Source organism: Coturnix japonica, chromosome 1 (genome assembly GCF_054131305.1).
Source record: "Coturnix japonica strain WE chromosome 1, WE-NBRP24, whole genome shotgun sequence".
Taxonomy (NCBI): Eukaryota; Metazoa; Chordata; class Aves; order Galliformes; family Phasianidae; genus Coturnix; species Coturnix japonica.
Window position 1 is genome coordinate 163,009,935 of NC_140663.1, and position 18,296 is coordinate 163,028,230.

General features: G+C 34.8%; 1 protein-coding gene across 11 annotated transcripts in view; it reads left to right on the forward strand.

Annotated features, from left to right (window-relative positions):
• Positions 1-18,296, forward strand: part of PSPC1 (paraspeckle component 1) — a 60,716-nt gene that overhangs the window by 18,179 nt on the left and 24,241 nt on the right. For 3 of the 11 annotated variants that reach the window (XR_014942204.1, XR_014942210.1, XM_015852187.3), the window contains 2 exons: positions 12,748-12,805; positions 15,857-16,026. The exons of 3 other annotated variants lie outside the window; for them this stretch is intronic. Coding sequence is in view for 2 of the 8 variants with exons in the window: in XM_015852187.3 (XP_015707673.2) it covers positions 12,748-12,805; positions 15,857-16,026 (228 nt within the window). In the remaining 6 variants the exon portion in view is untranslated. Of the gene's footprint in view, positions 1-390; positions 10,811-12,747; positions 12,806-15,856; positions 16,027-18,296 lie in introns of those variants that run through there. 5 more of the 11 variants (XR_014942207.1, XR_014942206.1, XR_014942209.1 and 2 more) reach the window with 3 other exon arrangements.

Genomic DNA, 18,296 nt, shown 5'->3' on the forward strand with positions numbered 1-18,296 from the left:
TCAGCTGCCATCTAGTGCTTGTTTATAAAATATTCGCTTGCTTAGTTTCTTCTTTTTTAATGGATTTTGCTGGTGCAATTTATAAAGCTCCATTAGAAAGCGAATACCAGGACTGTAGTCCATATATTTAATGTAGTTTCTGAAACTTACTGCTGCCTGCACATTTTAATAAAGCTACCTAACAAAGTTCCACAAAAACTTTTAACTATCTAATGAAGTCTGACAAATACTGAGTTTTCTTGGGTTTTCTGTCTTCTGACAGATGAGAACGATGCTTTTGTAGAATAGAAAAAAATCTCATATTAATGTAATTGTTTTGTTAAATGCTGTACATATTTAAGAAACTAAAATTAACATTTGCTTTAACTGTTTTCATTTTCTTTTCTTCAGCTACTGGACTTAAGTTTAACTTGGAGTTTGTACATGTATTTATCCAGACTAAGAAGAGATAACATTCAGTTTCAGTTGTCTACTCAGTACCTATTTTGGATTGAAACTTGAATCCTACTTGAATTGAAACTTGCAGCCAAAATAAGCTTCTGTACATAGCTAAGTTTGTTATTATTTAAAGGGTCTGCACTGAAGGAAGAATGAAATACCTAAAGAGTGATAAGTGAGTCCATAGAATTCTAGAGCAACTGTTTGATGGATGTGAGGAGAACTTGTTTACACTTCTGGTTTCTTTCTCTTGGGATGCAGTGACCTTTGAGTAGACTTGACCTTCTGCTTAGCCTCTGTGTTTTGCTTCAGTAGCTGGCTGAGAGGAAGGCTTCGACAGTGGTGATGCAGTGCACTGCGACCTAGAAAGGAGATTGTTTCAGTGAGGTTATCTTTCCATTCATATCAAGCTGAATACTGCTTTTTATTTTAAAATAAATTTTGTTAAAGAGCCTGAGACTAATTGCTGCTGTGTAGGCATTGAGCAGATTTACCTCATTACTTAATGCTTGTTTTGGATGACTACTTCTTCTGTGAAGAATATGAACTATATAATGTCATTTTTCTTAAGGTTCCACTTCATCTTTCCAGAGATCTGCTGGTATTGTTAGATACACTGATGTTTTTAATCAATGTCTTGCTGTGTTTTTTTTTTTTTTTGGAAAACATGAGATGTCTGTGTCATCAACTGATGAGTTTAATGTTTTGATTAATAGAAACTAACCTAGGTAGTTTTAAAGGGATCCATTATTTTAAGATTCCGCATTAAAGCAGTTTTTCTCAGCCTTGAGTTCTGCAGCAGCTACTGACTTGTTAACCCAGCCTCACAGTTGAGTAAGATGGAAGAATATTTGTATTAGTTTCGTTGCATACGTGACAGGAAGTACACTGCTTTTCCTAATGGTGCTGAAGGCAGTTCTCTTGATAGCTATGCTTATGGCAGGTTAGCTTTTGTCTCTTCTAAATGTTTTCACTCACAGGATCTGGCGAGGTTATTTAAAGGTCAAAATTACGTTCCTGATTCTCTTCAGCATATGTGTTAGAGATTTGTAGTCTTTTTTCACTTGTTTTCACTTGGTGTGTTTCCCCCATATATTTATCCTCATGGAAACTTGTAAATTCTGTAAGATAAACTGTTTTCTTCTTTGTCACTATTACATTGGGATTCTTGTTGTTTCTAACAACGCTATATTGCGTATAAACATAATAGTTGTTTAAATATCTATTGATGAAGGGTTACTGTATATGTAATTGAGTCAGGGGACTTAACTACAAAGTAGTGGTTTTTTAATCCACTCAGATTTGTTCAAACGACCAGTTTCTTAAATTTCTTATGAATATTCTGGAATTGCCTGGTTCAGTGTATATCAAGTTCTTTATTCGGAGCTCTAATCAAATTATTAGTGTACCTCATCTTCCCCCTGTTTCACAGTAAATGGCTTCCAGGTTGTATTACAGTGTTCACTGGGAAGCTCTGCAGAAACATGGAGCCCAATATCATACCAGGATGGGTTTTTTTGTTTGTTTGTGTACTTTTAAGTGCCGTGTGTGGACTGGCCAAAACTTTGCTGATGAACTCTTAAATACTGAGCGATTCTGCCTGTTAAGAACATTTATATCATTTCTAAAAGAAGTATATTTTTTGTGTAATATTTTGGTGAACACGCTTTGGTCTTGGTTTAAAACTTTGACTTTCAGCTTATGTTTTGTAAATGCTTGTGTATAGTAATCACGTGATGCCTCCAACCAGCTGCTGAATGGCATTGCACTCTTAGTTACAATTCAGTCAATAAATACCATATTTACTAAGGGTAGAAAAAATAGGAATACAGAGCTCAAAAAAGAAACTTTTTAGGAAAGATCGTGTGGCTATAACTAGTGTTGCTGTAAAAGTTACTTTAAGGTGATTTTGCAATGTGATATTTGACATTCAAATTTTAAAAGTTATGCTTTTACATAAACACATACTTCATGATACATCTATATTATTGGCTGGTTATTTTGTCTTCTAAATAATTATTAACTGCTTTCACATAACCTCATAATTCATCTTGTATCTTGTAATTTTGAGGCATTCACTGTGATAATTTGTGTAGGTTTGTAGATGTCCAATAACAACTAAAATGTAGCATTATTCTAGAACATAATTTTCAGTTAATTGTTTAGTTTATATCTATATGGTGGCACAGTTAATCCAGATTGGGCTGCTGGTTAGACAACCCTTTAATTCTGCACCTGCCAGGGTGAATTGTGGAGTACTTACGTGGAACTTGTTCTGTGAAAGTAAGGTTTTTTTTCATATTTCCATGGATAAATGGAATCTGTTTTGATAATTACCTACTCCCGTGCGATTTCTTCAGATAAAATAAAGATATAAGGCCAACCGCACATAAAATTATCTAATATGCCCTGACTATATTGTGAAGTAAAGTGGTCTAGAATTAGATATGGAGGTTGGTGGCCCTGCGTGCAGGGGGAATGGAGCTTGATGATCCTTTAGGTCCCTTTCAACCCAAGCAATTTTATGATAGTGCGATTACATATAGCATTTGTGAACTGGGATGTGTGGTAAATATTACTTTCAGAAACAGTTTTACAGGTAAGTTGAAGAAGTGCCTTAAATTGAATACAAAAGAAAGAAAAGGATAATGTTCAGAAATTGAAATGTATTTCATGTATTCGTTTCATTATAATTTTAAAAATGAATATACTAGAAGCAAGAGAAGTGTATTTGGATACTAGTTGAATGGATCCAAAGTACTGCATAACTCCTCTGGATCTGGGTTAGTTGACAGATTGTTGTACCGAAAAAGTTTACAATCTAAAGTTAATATAACGATATATGCCTTTTTCTGAAAGGATTCCCAAAGCTGTTAGTGATTACATGCTTTATGCACATTTGTTTTCCAATAAGTATTTCTGAATTTTATGTTTAATTATTGGAGAAGCACAAATTTACCTTCCCTGTGAATGTTAGATGTTGTATCAAGGACATGTTCTGATAGAACACCTCTGTTCTTGTATACTCTCAGGTTTTTCCCAGTGTTGGCGTTGGAAAAAGTCTGTCTTGCAGTTTTGCCTTCCATGCTTTATCTGTATAGCCATAGGCAGTAAAGGGGCTTGGTAAGCTTTTCTTTTAGCAGAATAGAAGTAGGTGATGTGATTGACTGAAGCATGTAATGAAGTGGATTATATTCCTAGTCATTCTGGATTACATGTTGTTTGTTGGTGCCATGTTTTGCCATTTGTTTATATAATTTTGTCTGCTGAATAACATTTTCTACAGGTTTTGAGAAAATGAGGATCTACAGCTAACATGCCTTTTTATTGTGTTGTTGCATATGCAGTATTTTGTCGTATTACAAATGGTGGTGAATGTGAGAAAGAACTTTACGTCACTGTTTAAAAATATAACAGTAACATGCAGAGAAGCAGCAAATAACTGTAAGATGAATAGAAAAGACCTATCTGAATATGGGGCATTCTTGAATTTTTGGCATACAATAGAGCAGTCTGGAGATACGAGCAAAGTTCCAGTAGCTTAGGTGATAAAATATCATAATAAAAACACAATTTTTAAATGAACATGTATTTATATTAATGCTTTTATTCAAATTATTGGGTTTTTTTGTTGGTTTTTTTTTGTTTGTTTGTTTGTTTTTTGTTTTACAAAATACAGCATTCCTTGAGCTTAGTATGTAAGTTCTCTAGGTAAAGATGCTCAAAAAATAACTGCAATAGCAAAGCAGCCAACTTCTTTGAGTATTTAATACTAAACATGAGTGAATATCTTTGATGAGAATTGGAATCTGCATTATCAGTTGTCTTTACAATAATTTGGAATTATCTATTCATAAATGTTTTGAATAAAAACAAAGCACTTTTTACTACCTTTTCTGGCTCAGATGATGCATTTACAAAAAGAAGTAAAAAAAAAACAAACAGAAATGGTAATTCATGTTTTTTTTACGTTGAAGTTAATTTCTACTTTGTTTGCTTTATTCCATGTAGTTCAGCACAGTGATTATTTTCTGCTTCTCTTGACAGCAGTGAGAAAACTTCTCCTTCCTTTCCACAGTTGCAAATATTTTGGTTTGTTTCCCTAATCTATTTTTTTTTAACTTTCTCAAGCTTTTTTAAGAAATCAAATATTTGACATTATTTAAACTAATAATTCACTGGCAGCTACTCTACTGCACACAGATTCCACTCTGTGGTATTTGTTATTTTCAGCTGTTGCTCTCTTGAAAGAATCTCAGCTCATAAGTTGCCTTCTTCCATCAGTATTTTTTCTGCAAGTTTTCCTTTCACTAATTGTGAAATACCAGCTGAAAAACACTTACTATGGAAAACCTAGTATGCAGAGTGGAAGTTGATGAATAGCAAAGTTGGGTGTTTTTGGTTTTCTTTACTTTACAACAACACTTTACTGGTTTTTTTTGTCATGGTGTTTTCATCCATGTTTTATACAATGTGTTGTACTTTTAATTTTGATTATGTAAATGCTCACATTTTGCAAGATGTCACAGGTTTACTCTCTTAGAAATGGAATTAACTAGAAAATTTTGGATTTAAAAAGAATCAAATGAGAGAATGAGGGAGACACCTGAAATGTAAGTAAAACCTAGAGGATAACATATTTGTTCTTCTGCATTATAAATTAAATATAAGAACAGTGTGTGAACTGCTGCATCTCATAAATAGTGGACGTGGAAAGTAAGAAAAACGTATTGGTTAATATGTAACAACAGTAAGTATTAATATACTTGGTGGGCTTTAGGTTAGATTTTGAGGTAGGTCTTGTAAGTCACGTTGAAGCTAGTCTTACAAATGGTTGCAGCAAATAAATTTGAGATGTGATAGAATGTGATGAAAGAAAGCACTATTAATGCTTAACAGGTTTCATTAATAAGACTGTTGCTATAGATAGCAGTCTTTGAGTTTTAGTGTGAAAAATGAGATGGTCAGAATAGTGTTTATTAGAAATATGTCCAGTTGTAAGATTTCTCACTGTTCCTTGGTGCTTACAAATAATTAAATGAATCATTAAGGTTGGAAAAGAGTACTAAGACCATTTGGTCCAAACGTCTATCCATCACCGCCATGCCCACTAAACCATCTGCACTCTTATACCAGTATTGAACACATTCAGTAGATAAATCAACAATATAAATTGCAGTGTACAACTAGTCAAAGACTGTCAGTTCAAAAAATAGTTTACTAAAATAATACTAATACTAGTTATAGAATTAATGGATTATTGAGGTTGGAAGAAACCTCTTTAAGATCATCCAGTCTGATTGTCAAGTCATCACCACCATGCCCACTAAACCATGTCCTTCAGTGCGTCATCTAACCTTATCTTCAAATTCTTGGTCAAGATGTTGACTCTACCACCTCCCTAGGTAGCATGTTCTGATACATAACTACTTCCGCAGAGCAGACATTTTTCTTAATATTCAACCCGCACCTCCTCTGATGCAACTTGAGATCGTTTTATCCAGTCGCTATTACCTGGGAGAAGAGGCCGACCCCCACAACCTCATTTCAGGGAGTTGTGGAGATTAGTAAGGTCTCCCTGAGATTCTTTTCCTGACTGAACAATCCCAGCTCCCTCAGTTGCTCCCCATAAGCCTGGTGTTCCAGACACATCACCAGCTCTGTTGCCCTTCTCTGCACACGTTCCAGGGCCTCAGTGTCTTGTAGTGAGGGGCCCAAAACAGAATGCAGCACTTACGGTGCAGCCTCACCAGAGCTGAGTACAGAGGGATGATCCCCTCCCCTCCTCCTGCTGGCTGCGCTATTGCTAATAAAAAACAGAATACCATGGGCCTTCTCAGCCACCTGGGCACACTGCTAACTCACATCAACTAGCACCGCTAGATTTTCTGAACAGCCTTTGCAGACACTGCTCCAAGCTTGTAGCGTTGCCTGGGGTTGTTGTGACCACAGTGCAGAACTCAGGGCTTGGTCTTGTTGAAGCTCATATGATAGGCTTCAGCCCATCAATCCAGTCTATCCAGATCCCTTTGTAGAGTTGTCCTACACTTAGGCAGATCAACGCTTCCCAACTTGGTTTCATCTCCAAACTTACTGAGGATAGACTCAATCCTTTTGTCAGGATCATCAGTAATGACAAAAAAAAAAAGCTGGCCCTCAGACTCACCCTTGGGGAACGCTAATCGTGCCTGGCCACCAGTTGGATTTAGCTCTGTTCACCACTACTCTCTGGGCTCGGCTGTTCAGACAGTTTGCATACTGAAGAATGTGACTATCCAAGCCATGGACTGCCAGCTTCTCCAGGAGGATACTGTGGGTGACAGAATTGGAGGCTTTGCTAAAGTCTAGGTTGGTTACATTCACAGCTTTTCCTCATCCACTAGGTCGAAAGATTAGTTGATGGCTGTGTCCTCTGTATTAAACAGTGGTTTATTTCAGGCAATTCTTAAACATAATTGTTTAAGCAGTGAGTTGTCCCCTAAATGCCTTGATAAAGTGGAGGACAGTACAATTAAACTGTGGTTTTTTTTCCTGGAACTGGAAGTATAGACCTGACTTAAACATCATTCATTATATTGAAATTAGAGTCAGATTCTACATTGAATCTAGCTGTCGGCAAATGATTTAGCAAAACAAAGGAAGCTGGGAGGGTCAGAGTTATTCAACACTGTATGCTGTGCCGAGAAACAAATTGCGCGCTTTGTAAGTAGAAGCCAAGCAAAGTGAAGACCTTTACTTGCTACTCAGATGAAGGAAGACATTGTCTTCCATCTTGTAAAGATCGAACATAACTGGTATTACATTATTGTGAATTAATTTTAATTTAACTTCTTTAAAACAATTTCATATGAGTCTGTAACAAAGGGGTGTGATCTCTCCCTCCTGACATTTCTCTGCAGGTATCAGCCAGCACCAACGTGTGTTAGATGATACTAGTACATAGTTCACTAGTGCTTAGTGATGTTTTGTGATCAAGTGCTGTCCTCTTTGCTTGTTAATTCTGTATGAAATGTTTATGTTGAGAATGATGTTATGGTGCTGTCTTGCATGTTTAGTAATAAATTCAGCATTCAATACATCTGTCTAATATTTAACTGGGAAATGACTTTGAAATGTTGCTTAAAATGTATGTGTTTCTTAGGGAACAGTTTCAGCTTAAACAGCAGAAAATATTTTTGACTTTAAGTACTTTATTCTGTGGTATTCAGGTGCTGAGAACTGCCTTCAGTGAACTGAGTGTGCTGGACTAATCGTGCATCTTTTTTTCATAAAGGAAATGTTTTTTTGGTTGTTTTTTTTTGGTTTTTTTTTGTTTTGTAAGCAGCCAAATGATGATTTTTGCTTTAATTAGGAATATTTTTCCAACTTGTAGCATTTCTTGAAATATATATTTGCATATATTTCATGCAATGCATGTTTTATTAGTTTTTTTTTTTTTTACTGATACGATTCTTGTTGTATAGATTCTTTAAACATTTGGCTTAGTGTATCATTTCAATCAATTCTTTGTTACTTAAATCACTGAGGAAGGAACTGCCTGCTACAGACTCATTGCAGTGTTTTTTGCAAAGACCAAGTCCTATTCTTAACTTACTAAGCCTGATTATATTAAACCATTTGTATGTAATGTATGTTTTAATGCTAAACCTTTATCTGGTTAAATGCATTTGTATGCATAACTTTACATAATGTAAGGGAGGTTTTTAAACTTTCCTGAGTTGGAGCTGTCATTAGTAGAATTATTGTTTGGGCTGAACAAGATCCTTGGAGGAGTGAGTAGCTCTGGATTTAAGTAACATTGCTCAGAATCACAAGTTCTTGCATTTTGAAATAAGATTGGTATTTTTCATGTGATAGAATAAAGTGAATTATTTTGTAATATTCTGACTTTCAGGATCTAATGTATAGATTTTGATGGAAAAAAATCTAAGGGACAGGGTGCCAGAAGTGTGTAGGCAGAAGGTTTTTCTTCAGCTCTTCATTGGCAGCATAATTTCTATTGAGCTGAAAATTGGAGACATTGGATTAAAATTGCAGAATATTGTGAGGTAGACAATTTGTAGTCGGAAGTATCCCCTGTACTCTTATTTTTGAGTGCCTAATCAGTAATGTTAACCACTTAAGTAGTTTGTATTTAAAATATAGATGGCTTTGCATAAATGATCTTGTGTAAGGATCGAGGAAGATTGCACCAAAATTACTTAGGTCAATGGAATTAAAAAAACAAACAACAAATATACAGAATTTAGTCATAGAAAAAGTAACTTAAGATGAAAGTAATGATTTACACTGAAGTTGAGAAAGGTCTTACCCAGTTGTCTACTGTAAAGTCTGTAAGAGAGTTGAGTTTATTGAAAACATAAGTATGAATGTTTGTGTGAACCATATTTTGATATATGTGTAGAATTTGGTTAAATGTTTTATTTCTTAATGCTTGAACCTGAGTTGATAGGGTGTTGGTTTTTGTTTTTTTTTGGTTTTTTTTGTTTTTGTTTTTTTTAATAAAGTAAGGCATTGTTTTATTACTGTACCTTATTGCTTTGGTGACCATCCTTAGCTGAAAGGTGAGTAGTTGTATGTGAATTGTGGAGCTTCTGGTCGCTGATATTTGAAGAAAACTGGATGATCTACTTCCTTGATTTTTATGTTAGTATCTTGCTTTTTGCTCTTGTAAAATATTCAACCATATATATTCCACTCCATAAATTTTTGACTGTTTTGTTACTATGAATATTATATCACTTGGAGGCAGAAATCTGTAGTTTCCTTAGATTGCCACAATTGCAAGGCATGCTTCCAGGAGAAAAAAAAAATACCACTCAAAGGTAAAATCAAGCGTTACAAAAAAAGAGTTTTATAACTAATTGTATTCAGTGTGAGAAAGTAATTATATCTGGTATTGTCTTCTATATCTCATCTGAACTATCTGTTCAAAACTGTTAATTTCATGGTTTTGTGAGTACTTAAGAACATGCTAATGTCATTTAAAAACCTGAAGATTATCTTGGCAATCTTCTGTATACTTTACTATCAGTGTTGATGAAGGTGCAGTGCTCAAGAATTATCAATTGCAGTATTTGAAGTAGGGAAAACCTGTACTATATTAAATATACAATATTTATGCAATTCAATGTTTTTGTAGATTTGATTGTTACAGTTAATGTTAGAAGGAGTTGGAAATGTGAGGAAATAAAATTTTTAATGTTCACACCTGGAGTAATTAGGAAGCATAGTGCTATTGTTAGTTACCATCCTAGGGTTTTCTAAAAGCAAAATACTTGGATAAATCAGGCCCTTTAGATTGGTTTGCATTATTGAGTTGTGAAATATCTTATGGAAGCCATGCAACAGGATTGGAAGTCTTCTGACTTGTAGAAAGAATTGCAGTTTGAAAATAGAATATTATTGTTGTTTGCATCCTTCCTTTTTTTGAAAAAAATGGAGCTTCTCAAGAGTTGTTCTACGTTTCTACTCATCTGTTGCCTTAGAGCTTTTTTTCTTTTGGTCTCCCCTGTAACTGTGTGTCATTTTTTCTTGTTCTCTTGCAGTTTAAATTGTTTTTTCCAGGTACCAGCTGACTTCGGAGCTTCTTAACAGCTTGCCTGTGTATGTCGCTAGGAAAAACGCAATACCCTCACTGCTCAATTTTACTTCCCTCTAATGGAAGGTTAGGGGTGGCTTCAGGGAGGGCCTGAAGCAGGCTGCTACTCAACAGGACAGTGGGTAGTGAGGAAAAAGAAGCCCTTACAAGGCAACCTCATTACCATTATGTTCAACAGACAATATCAGCCAGCAGCAATTCAGCTGCTCTTTCAGAACTGCCTGTCGGTATTCCTTTCTTTGCAGTGTTTCAGGCAAATGATGTGCAGTAGTCAGCCAGATTTATCTGTACACATTTTTTCATACTTGCCTACTAAAAATCTGCTAGTTCACAAATTTGTGGACTGTATCTGGATTCCTTTGAGTAAAAGCTTTGGTAAATATACGTTTTTATATTTAATATGTCAAGCATTTAATCACTTTCATGATACATGCTTTCAGTTAATGCTGAATATTTTTTCTGCTTAGGGAATTTACTTTAATTGTTTTAAATTTGTGTTAAGTGTGTAATTCATGTCCCTGTTCTGAAAGTGCGCAAGAGCGCTACAAATTATAAGCATAAAACAATAGGATTCATGCTTCGTTGAAGTGTGTAGACAGATCAGCTGATAGAGTTTCTAAATTCATTGGTCTGGCGTCTACACCAGACCAGAAATACTTTTATACGGTAGAAATTCATCGCTAAAGCTGCAAAATAAATGATAATTTTACTGTAATCATGTTAACAGCAGACTTAAATACAAAACAAAATAAAACACAGCTATCAGTCCTACCCTTCCTCCCTCTTCTGTTTTACTGACTGGAAACTTGTAGATTTCAAGCTGAGAAAAAAACTTAGTTTATTGGGTTGAAGAAATGTTGTAGTTTGCCTTCTGTCTTTCTCAGCAAAAAAACTGCTTAGTTCTAGGAAGCAGTAACTTTGTAGCTCTGTATTTGGAAGTTCTCATCTAATTGCCTTTCTACTTGGCCCTGCCTTGTATGATAGATTACAAATTAGAAATTAGCAAAAAAAAAACCTTACAGCTTGCAGAGGCATTGCTCCTGATTTGATATTGAAGAGTTGGAAGCCTCCCAAATTAGATTATGTGCAGTAATTCAAAATCCTGTGCATTTATTTGTAGCTTTTCTACTTCTTAAAACTTCAAACAACAACAAAAAAGTTTTTATTCACAAATGGACATCTAGGCATGCACTTGTGTGTGCATGGTCTGATTCACAGAAACCTTAACTGTGATGTCTTTCTACTGTACTGCGTGAGGGATTGATATTAGGATGGAGTATGCTTCTTTGCCCCCTTGTCTCAGAACTGAGATGTAGTAGTAGGCTCATATCAACAAGATTGTATGCTCATTTTGAAACTACATATGTGATTGATCCAAATTGAACTGATGATGTTATTTGAAAATGTTGGTTAACATTAGTCTGAAAGATCTGACCAAGTAGTTGTACATTCTTCCATAACAGAATTGTAATGTGGGTTGTAGAGTCAGAAGAAGAGATCTTATTGTTCATCTACCAGTCTTTTGTAGCAAGGCCTGGAAACCTGGCTTTAGTTACAAGGCGTTGTTTTCTTTGTCACCTTACTAGCTCTTATTCCTTTCAGAATTGTCTAGTCACGTTGTATTAAAAATGCTACGATGAATGCATTCTGAAATCACAAGTATTCTGTCAAAAATTGCTTTTAGCAAGACTGACTCATTTGCTTAGGATAATAAAGCTATTCTCAAAGTGTCTGAACTTGTAAATCATAAGAGGAATTATTTTCAGAATCAGGTAAATTTTTTGTATGTATTCTCTAAATGCATGTGTATGCACTCAAGGGTGGAATATATTTTAATGTTTATTGCAGAAAATTCATGAGAATGTATTTCTTTGGTGTAAGTTTCATTGTTTTTCTTGAACTGTGAATTTTCTACTTCATCTTTTTGACATGAACAGTGGTACCAGCATCTCTTGCCATCTGTGATAGGTGAACTTTATTTTCCTTGAATTAATGATTTTTTCATGTTGTTTCACAGCAGGACGTGGTCCATGATCAGTAGTGTCAGAACTTGTTAAATGTTAGATGACCGTGCATTGATTGAATCAGAATCAATTTCACTTGCTTCTCTGTTTAGTTTAAATGCATGTTATACTGTTTACATTAATACTACATTTCTGTGCTAGCTTCTGAACTGAGACAAAAAAGTTGTGCCACAGCTTAGTTAAGTCAAAACTATTAGAACTGGCAAATAAAACTGGTGACTTGAATTTGCTTAGTGTAACACATCAGACCTTGGTTTCCACTAAAACCATTGGTTTAAGTTGTAAAGACAGATTTAATTGTATTGTTGAACAACAGCCTTTAGGCAACAATGTGGTAAGACCTTCATTGACAACTCATACTGCTGGCTAATGAGGAACATTGACTGAAGGAGGAATCATTTGCAGTTGATTATTTAACTTTTTGGGAACTGAAGATTTTATCTAATAAGTGAAACTTGCGATGTTTAACCTTTAGTCTTCTAAAACTATTATTCTGCATTATGGAGTTCAACTTCTACATTTGATTTTATACAAGTAGGAGAATATATTTAACTTTATCCCACGTACATTTTCATAATAATGGAAACTGTAAAACCTTGACATTTTTCATTTTCATTGAATAAATGGGAATGTTTTAAATTCTAATAATGATAGGTTGATCATGAAAATTATGTTTACTTACAGAGAGAACAGGAAATGAGAATGGGTGATATGGGTCCTCGTGGAGCAATTAACATGGGAGGTAGGGATCTGAAGGAAAAAGGCTTCTGTAATGTAAAATTTCTTCTTCTTTGGGACTGTACATGTTACTCAAGTGTAATTTCATTAGTGGCAACTACTGGTAAAATGAAGTAAACAGTATTGGGAAATAGGAAATAAAAAAATGATTTCCTTAAAAACAGCTTTTTTATTTTCGTTAATGTGTTTTTTAAGTATCCATGGTTGAAAAAAGCTGTGTGCAAGATGAGAGAAACCAGGAGGCAAGGAAAGGTAATATTCTAGAGATTATGCAGTGCAAGACAGGAAGTCTCAAAAGTTTCAAAAGTGTTTGGTGTTCTTCTGGGGGATCTGATCAGAAGATTTGGAACTGTAACTGTGCAGTGAAATTATTTAGTATTTAAAACAGGTCCGTTCTTGACAAAAGTTTGATAAATAAGTGTGCCCTATAAACTTACTGTGGATCTGTATTTGCAAGTAATTCTCAGTATACTTTTGCTACTTAGACTATTGTCATTGCGAAAAGCCTTGAATTTTAGAACTGTGCCATCTTAAGAATTAGTACTTGCCTTGTATGTGCAGACTTGAAACAGCTGGAATTTTACTCAACCAGGATATCTGCTTTTAAACAAGGCTGAAACATAGAATATTTCTTTAAAAATATCTTTAGGAAGCTTCCTGACTAAAATTAACTTAAAATGTTCATCAGTGTTTTTTTCTGTATTTCTATTTCAAATTTGAAAGTCCATACAAAACTTGCTAAATGCTGTGGTTTAACTCAGAGTAATGTGAATTGATTAATAGATGAATATACTTGCTCATTCTCCATTTTAATATACACTTCACAACTTGATTCACTGAAACATTTATAACTTCAAAATGGAAACAGGCTTATTCATTTGCAGAAGGTGACAATGTCTTCCTTTAGGAATTAATTCTAAAGTTCAAGTTAGTTTGAAGCAGCAGTCTGAAGCATAAATTGATGACTTTTTAATTTCATAGTTTAAAGTTTTGCTTATTGTTTTAGTAGATTCTACTTCAAAATCTCTATTAAAATCTCTATTAAAGAGTCTCTGTAAGTATTGATATTGTGCATCTTGCTAAATAGTGTTAGCAGTTTCCACAAGGTATATAGTTTTTTATACAGCACCTCTCTGTTATGCTCCCCAGCTGCCTTCCTTCTATCATAGCTGGTTGAAACTGGCTTACTAGTGCAGAGAGGGTTTCTGGCGTGTGTTACTTTTGAGGAAGCATGCTGTGTTTTTATGGTAAAGAATCATAGCATCATTAAGGTTGGAAAAGACCACTAAGATAATCTATTGCAACCTTCAACCAGTCACCCATGCTCACTAAACTATGTCCCTTAGTGCCACATCTACATGGTTCTTGAAAATTCAGGGGACAATGGCTGTGTAGGATAAGAACTCATTGCTGTTGAAGAATGGCTGAATAGTATCTGCATGTCTGGCAGGTTGGCTAAGTTTTAAGAGCGTACTGGTAAGCAAGCTATAATAGGTCACTGAGCTCTGACTGGTTTTTTTTTTGCTTCCAGCACTGAGCACTGCCATCATTATAGTCATATAGGGTATGAGTAGCCTTTAAAAGTAGAGTTTTATCCTTATTTTGTCAATTTAAATTCCTTCTTTTCCTTCCACATTTAATTCTTGAATGATTGACATTGAAGAACAGTTTAATGAGATATTCAGCTATGATTTTCTCTTGGATTAGAGCACAATCTTTTACTTGCAAAATGAACTGCTAAGTTTGTGGGTTGATAGAAGTATCTATACATGCCTTTATTTTGGCTCCACACCATAGGGAGAAATCTTTGAGTTTCAGCACTAAGCTCAGGAAAGTATGTGCTGCTGCATTGCTAGGATTGTTTATCCTAAGCAGCTTTCAGTTGCTTATGTCTGAAGTTTTAGCAACAGTACCTTGATATGGTGATTACACTGTCTGATGAGATGGGTGCTCAATACCCATAATAAATATGCAGTTGAACATACATGCAGAAAATCAAAGTACTGTATTTGCACAAAATGAACTGCGTATGGTGATGAACGTGTATATTACTGAAATTATGAGAGGTAAGAGGTTATATGCCAGAATAAAAGTGACATATTTTAGTCTGGCAGCGTCTTTATTTCCTGGCTTTTTTCTTTTTTTCTGCCTCCTTGTGTATTGCCAGGACTTGAAACATATACTAGATTCCAAAGATGTTTTCTTCCATTATAAAATTTTGGATGCAGTCTTCTGGTTGAATAGTGTGCGTAATTTTGGGGTGGAAAAACTTACATCACCGCAAGTCTTAGATTTGATGACATATCATAATAGCAGATATAAAAGTTTATATAATCTGACCTTTTCTTTCTCATAACAAAAGCGATCATGGCAGAGTGGTAATTTCTAACTCAGTATTGTAGCTAAATAATCTCTCTGATAGAAGTTCTTAAGCTGTGTGAATCACATTTTTGGAGGAATTTTCATCTATAACTTTAAACACCACCAACAAAAATTGCTTTTTTCCCTATTTTTACTGTAAAAATAATTGAGATGATATATTTCTTTACATCATGTAACTATTAACTCATTATAAAGTTGAGTATTGTCATTGATATTCCTTTTATATGATGTTACGGTATATTATTCATCAGCTACAAGTAACATTAATGATGACGGAACAGCTTTTGCAAATCTCTATTTAATGCAGTAATCCTTAAGAGCCAAGTTGCCCTATAGATGTCAATTGCTGCAAAATCATTTGAGATTTTTTTCTAAATGTACAGTGCATAGTACATATATGCACTAAGAGAACACTTCATGTTCTGCATGGAAACAGTACAGCTATATTTAGCTGCAAAGTTCAGGCTTCTCAGCCACAGAAGGCAGATGATGTAATACAAAATTAATCTGTTTAAAAGCAGATGATTGAGATAAATGTACAGTCCCAAAGAATATGTATTTTTTATATTTCATGTATTGGAAGTCTGATATATTTGGGTTTTAAAATATAAAGTGTTTGTTTATTTTGTAAAATTCAGATAGGACAGCTCTAAGTGTAGATTGTTTTGCATAGATGCGTTTAGCCCAGCACCTGCTGGTAACCAAGGCCCTCCTCCAATGATGGGTATGAATATGAACAACAGAGGAACTTTGCCTGGCCCTGCAATGGGTCCTGGTCCTTCCATGGGACCAGAAGGAGCTGCAAATATGGGAACACCAATGATGCCAGATAATGGAACAGTGGTAACGTATCACAAATTTAATTACTTTGAATAGCTGTCATGTCTCATGGCACTTCTTTTGTTACCAAAGATATTTTCACACTGAGTAAGACCACATTAAATGTTTTGACTTTGTTAAAAGTAATTGATAAGGCTTGTTCACTGAAGTAAATTACAGTGCAGAAGGAAAATGTTTAGTACTAAAATAGAATTTGGAAAATTCCTCTTTCTTCAGGTGAGGAGGAAGTTCTTTCATCAATAACCAGACTTCTAAAATTGAGGTTAGATTGCACGGTATTTGTGGTAAAACTTTTTGTGTATAACCTGCCCTGAAAAAATGATAATAAAAGGAAATTAGACATGAGGAAGCAATCATGTACTTGAGTATCTGTAAACTTGGCTTCTGCTGTTGTTTTTTTTCCTTTTGTAGAACTAGATTGTGTTACCAGCTAATGTGTTGTGTTTTTTTTTGTTGGAAGCTGTACATAGTGTGAAGATATCTTTGTGTAAACTACTCGATTTTTTTAATGTGACCTTAGTATTTTCTATTTCCTTCCTAATGGTGTTCAAAGCATGAGTTTAACAGTAATTACTTGGAAAACAAGTATGCCAACAGCTGCTAGGCATAACTGTCAGGTCACTGCAGGAAAGTAGTATTGCCCAGTTGCTGAAGGTACTATGAGTGTAGGACAGACATCTGGATTTTATCAAGAGCAGATATGCCGTTGGGCTGCAATTTAGCTATTTTTGCTCTGGTCTTATAGTCAGTCACTTTTCCTGGCTGTAATGTCTTATGTGGAGAAACAACTATTATAATTTTAGTTCTCATATTTACGTACCTTTAAGTATACTTCTGTGAACAGATACGAGATGTTCTAATGGTAGTGTATTATAAAGATGTATGAAGTACAGCAGTGGTTCCATTATAATTTCATTGGAACATTGAAGCATTTGGTAGTTGTAGTTCATGTATGCCTTCTAAATGGTATCAGTCTATGAGATTTTGAGTGCAAAATACATGATGAGTCTGTTCTTTCCCAGTGAGAGGAGTTGATTGTACTTCATATCATATGACTGACTCGTTTTATCACTTTCATAATTTCTCACAAGGATGGGGACAGGCTGCACTTTTAAAGTATACTATTGGCATAGATGCTTTTATTGGAAACTGCTGTGCTGCCTGACAGTCACCTCTGGAACATTCTTTTGTGGTTATGTAGATGCTGAAAAGAGGTGTGAAGGGAAAAAACTGTAGTTGTAAATCATGTTATCTATCTGAAATTGTTGTTTTTTCTACAAAGTCATTCCAGTTATGGAAATGTAGGGAAGGGAATTTACAGGCTTTACAAAATGCATACTAAACATAAAACTGTTAGCTTTCATTTTCTTCTATGTGTTACTGAAGGACAAATTAGATGCCCTTTCCTTTTGGACTTTTAAGTCTGGAGGACAGACACCTACAGAAGAATATGTCCTCCTTGTGTTTTTGTTGACATTGGAAAGACACTTCAAAGATTGTCTGAGCTCTGTCTCCTGAGGCACTGTGAGAGCTGCTTTCCATTTCTCTGGAGAGAAACAGAGAATATGATTTATAGACCAGAGGTGTAATCTCCTTTTTTCAATTTGACGTCTGAATTTTGTTAGGCAGATTTTTATTTTATTTTTTTATGTGGTTGTTCCACTACCATCTTAATAAAATATCTTTGAACATAATGATTAAAATTAGCTTTTCCTCATATGCTTTATTGTAGGTAGGTAATTAGTGCAGTTTTCTCTTTAACTGGTTTCAGTTGTCCTTGCTAAAAAGAGTTGTTTCTTTGTCCAATAATGAAGTGGTAAATAATGACCATGAGTAGATGATAACCATGCGTTCATATCTGTGCTGCCAAGCTGCATTAATTTAAGATACTTTCTGAACGGATTCCAACTAGTGCTGTAGATTTTAGGGACATCCACAGATCATTATGCAGCTGTTGAAGTAATTTTTCTTATATGATATATGAACTTCTAAGTAATGCGTATTTATGCACAACCATGATCTAAATAATATAAAATTTATTGATACCACTGCATATTTATCATTTAAGTGTCTTTGAAACTCTTGAGCCCTACTATTATTACTGGAGTTAGACTTTCAGAAGAATTATTCTGCTTCAGGCATATAAATAAAGTGGTGGTTATTAATGCTCTTTTTGAACTCTCAAACCTGGGCAGTTATATGGTTCTCTGTTCAGAGGAAGTTCTTCTGAAAGTGTAACTGCTCAGGGGCTGAAGAGTTATTTTGGAATCTGT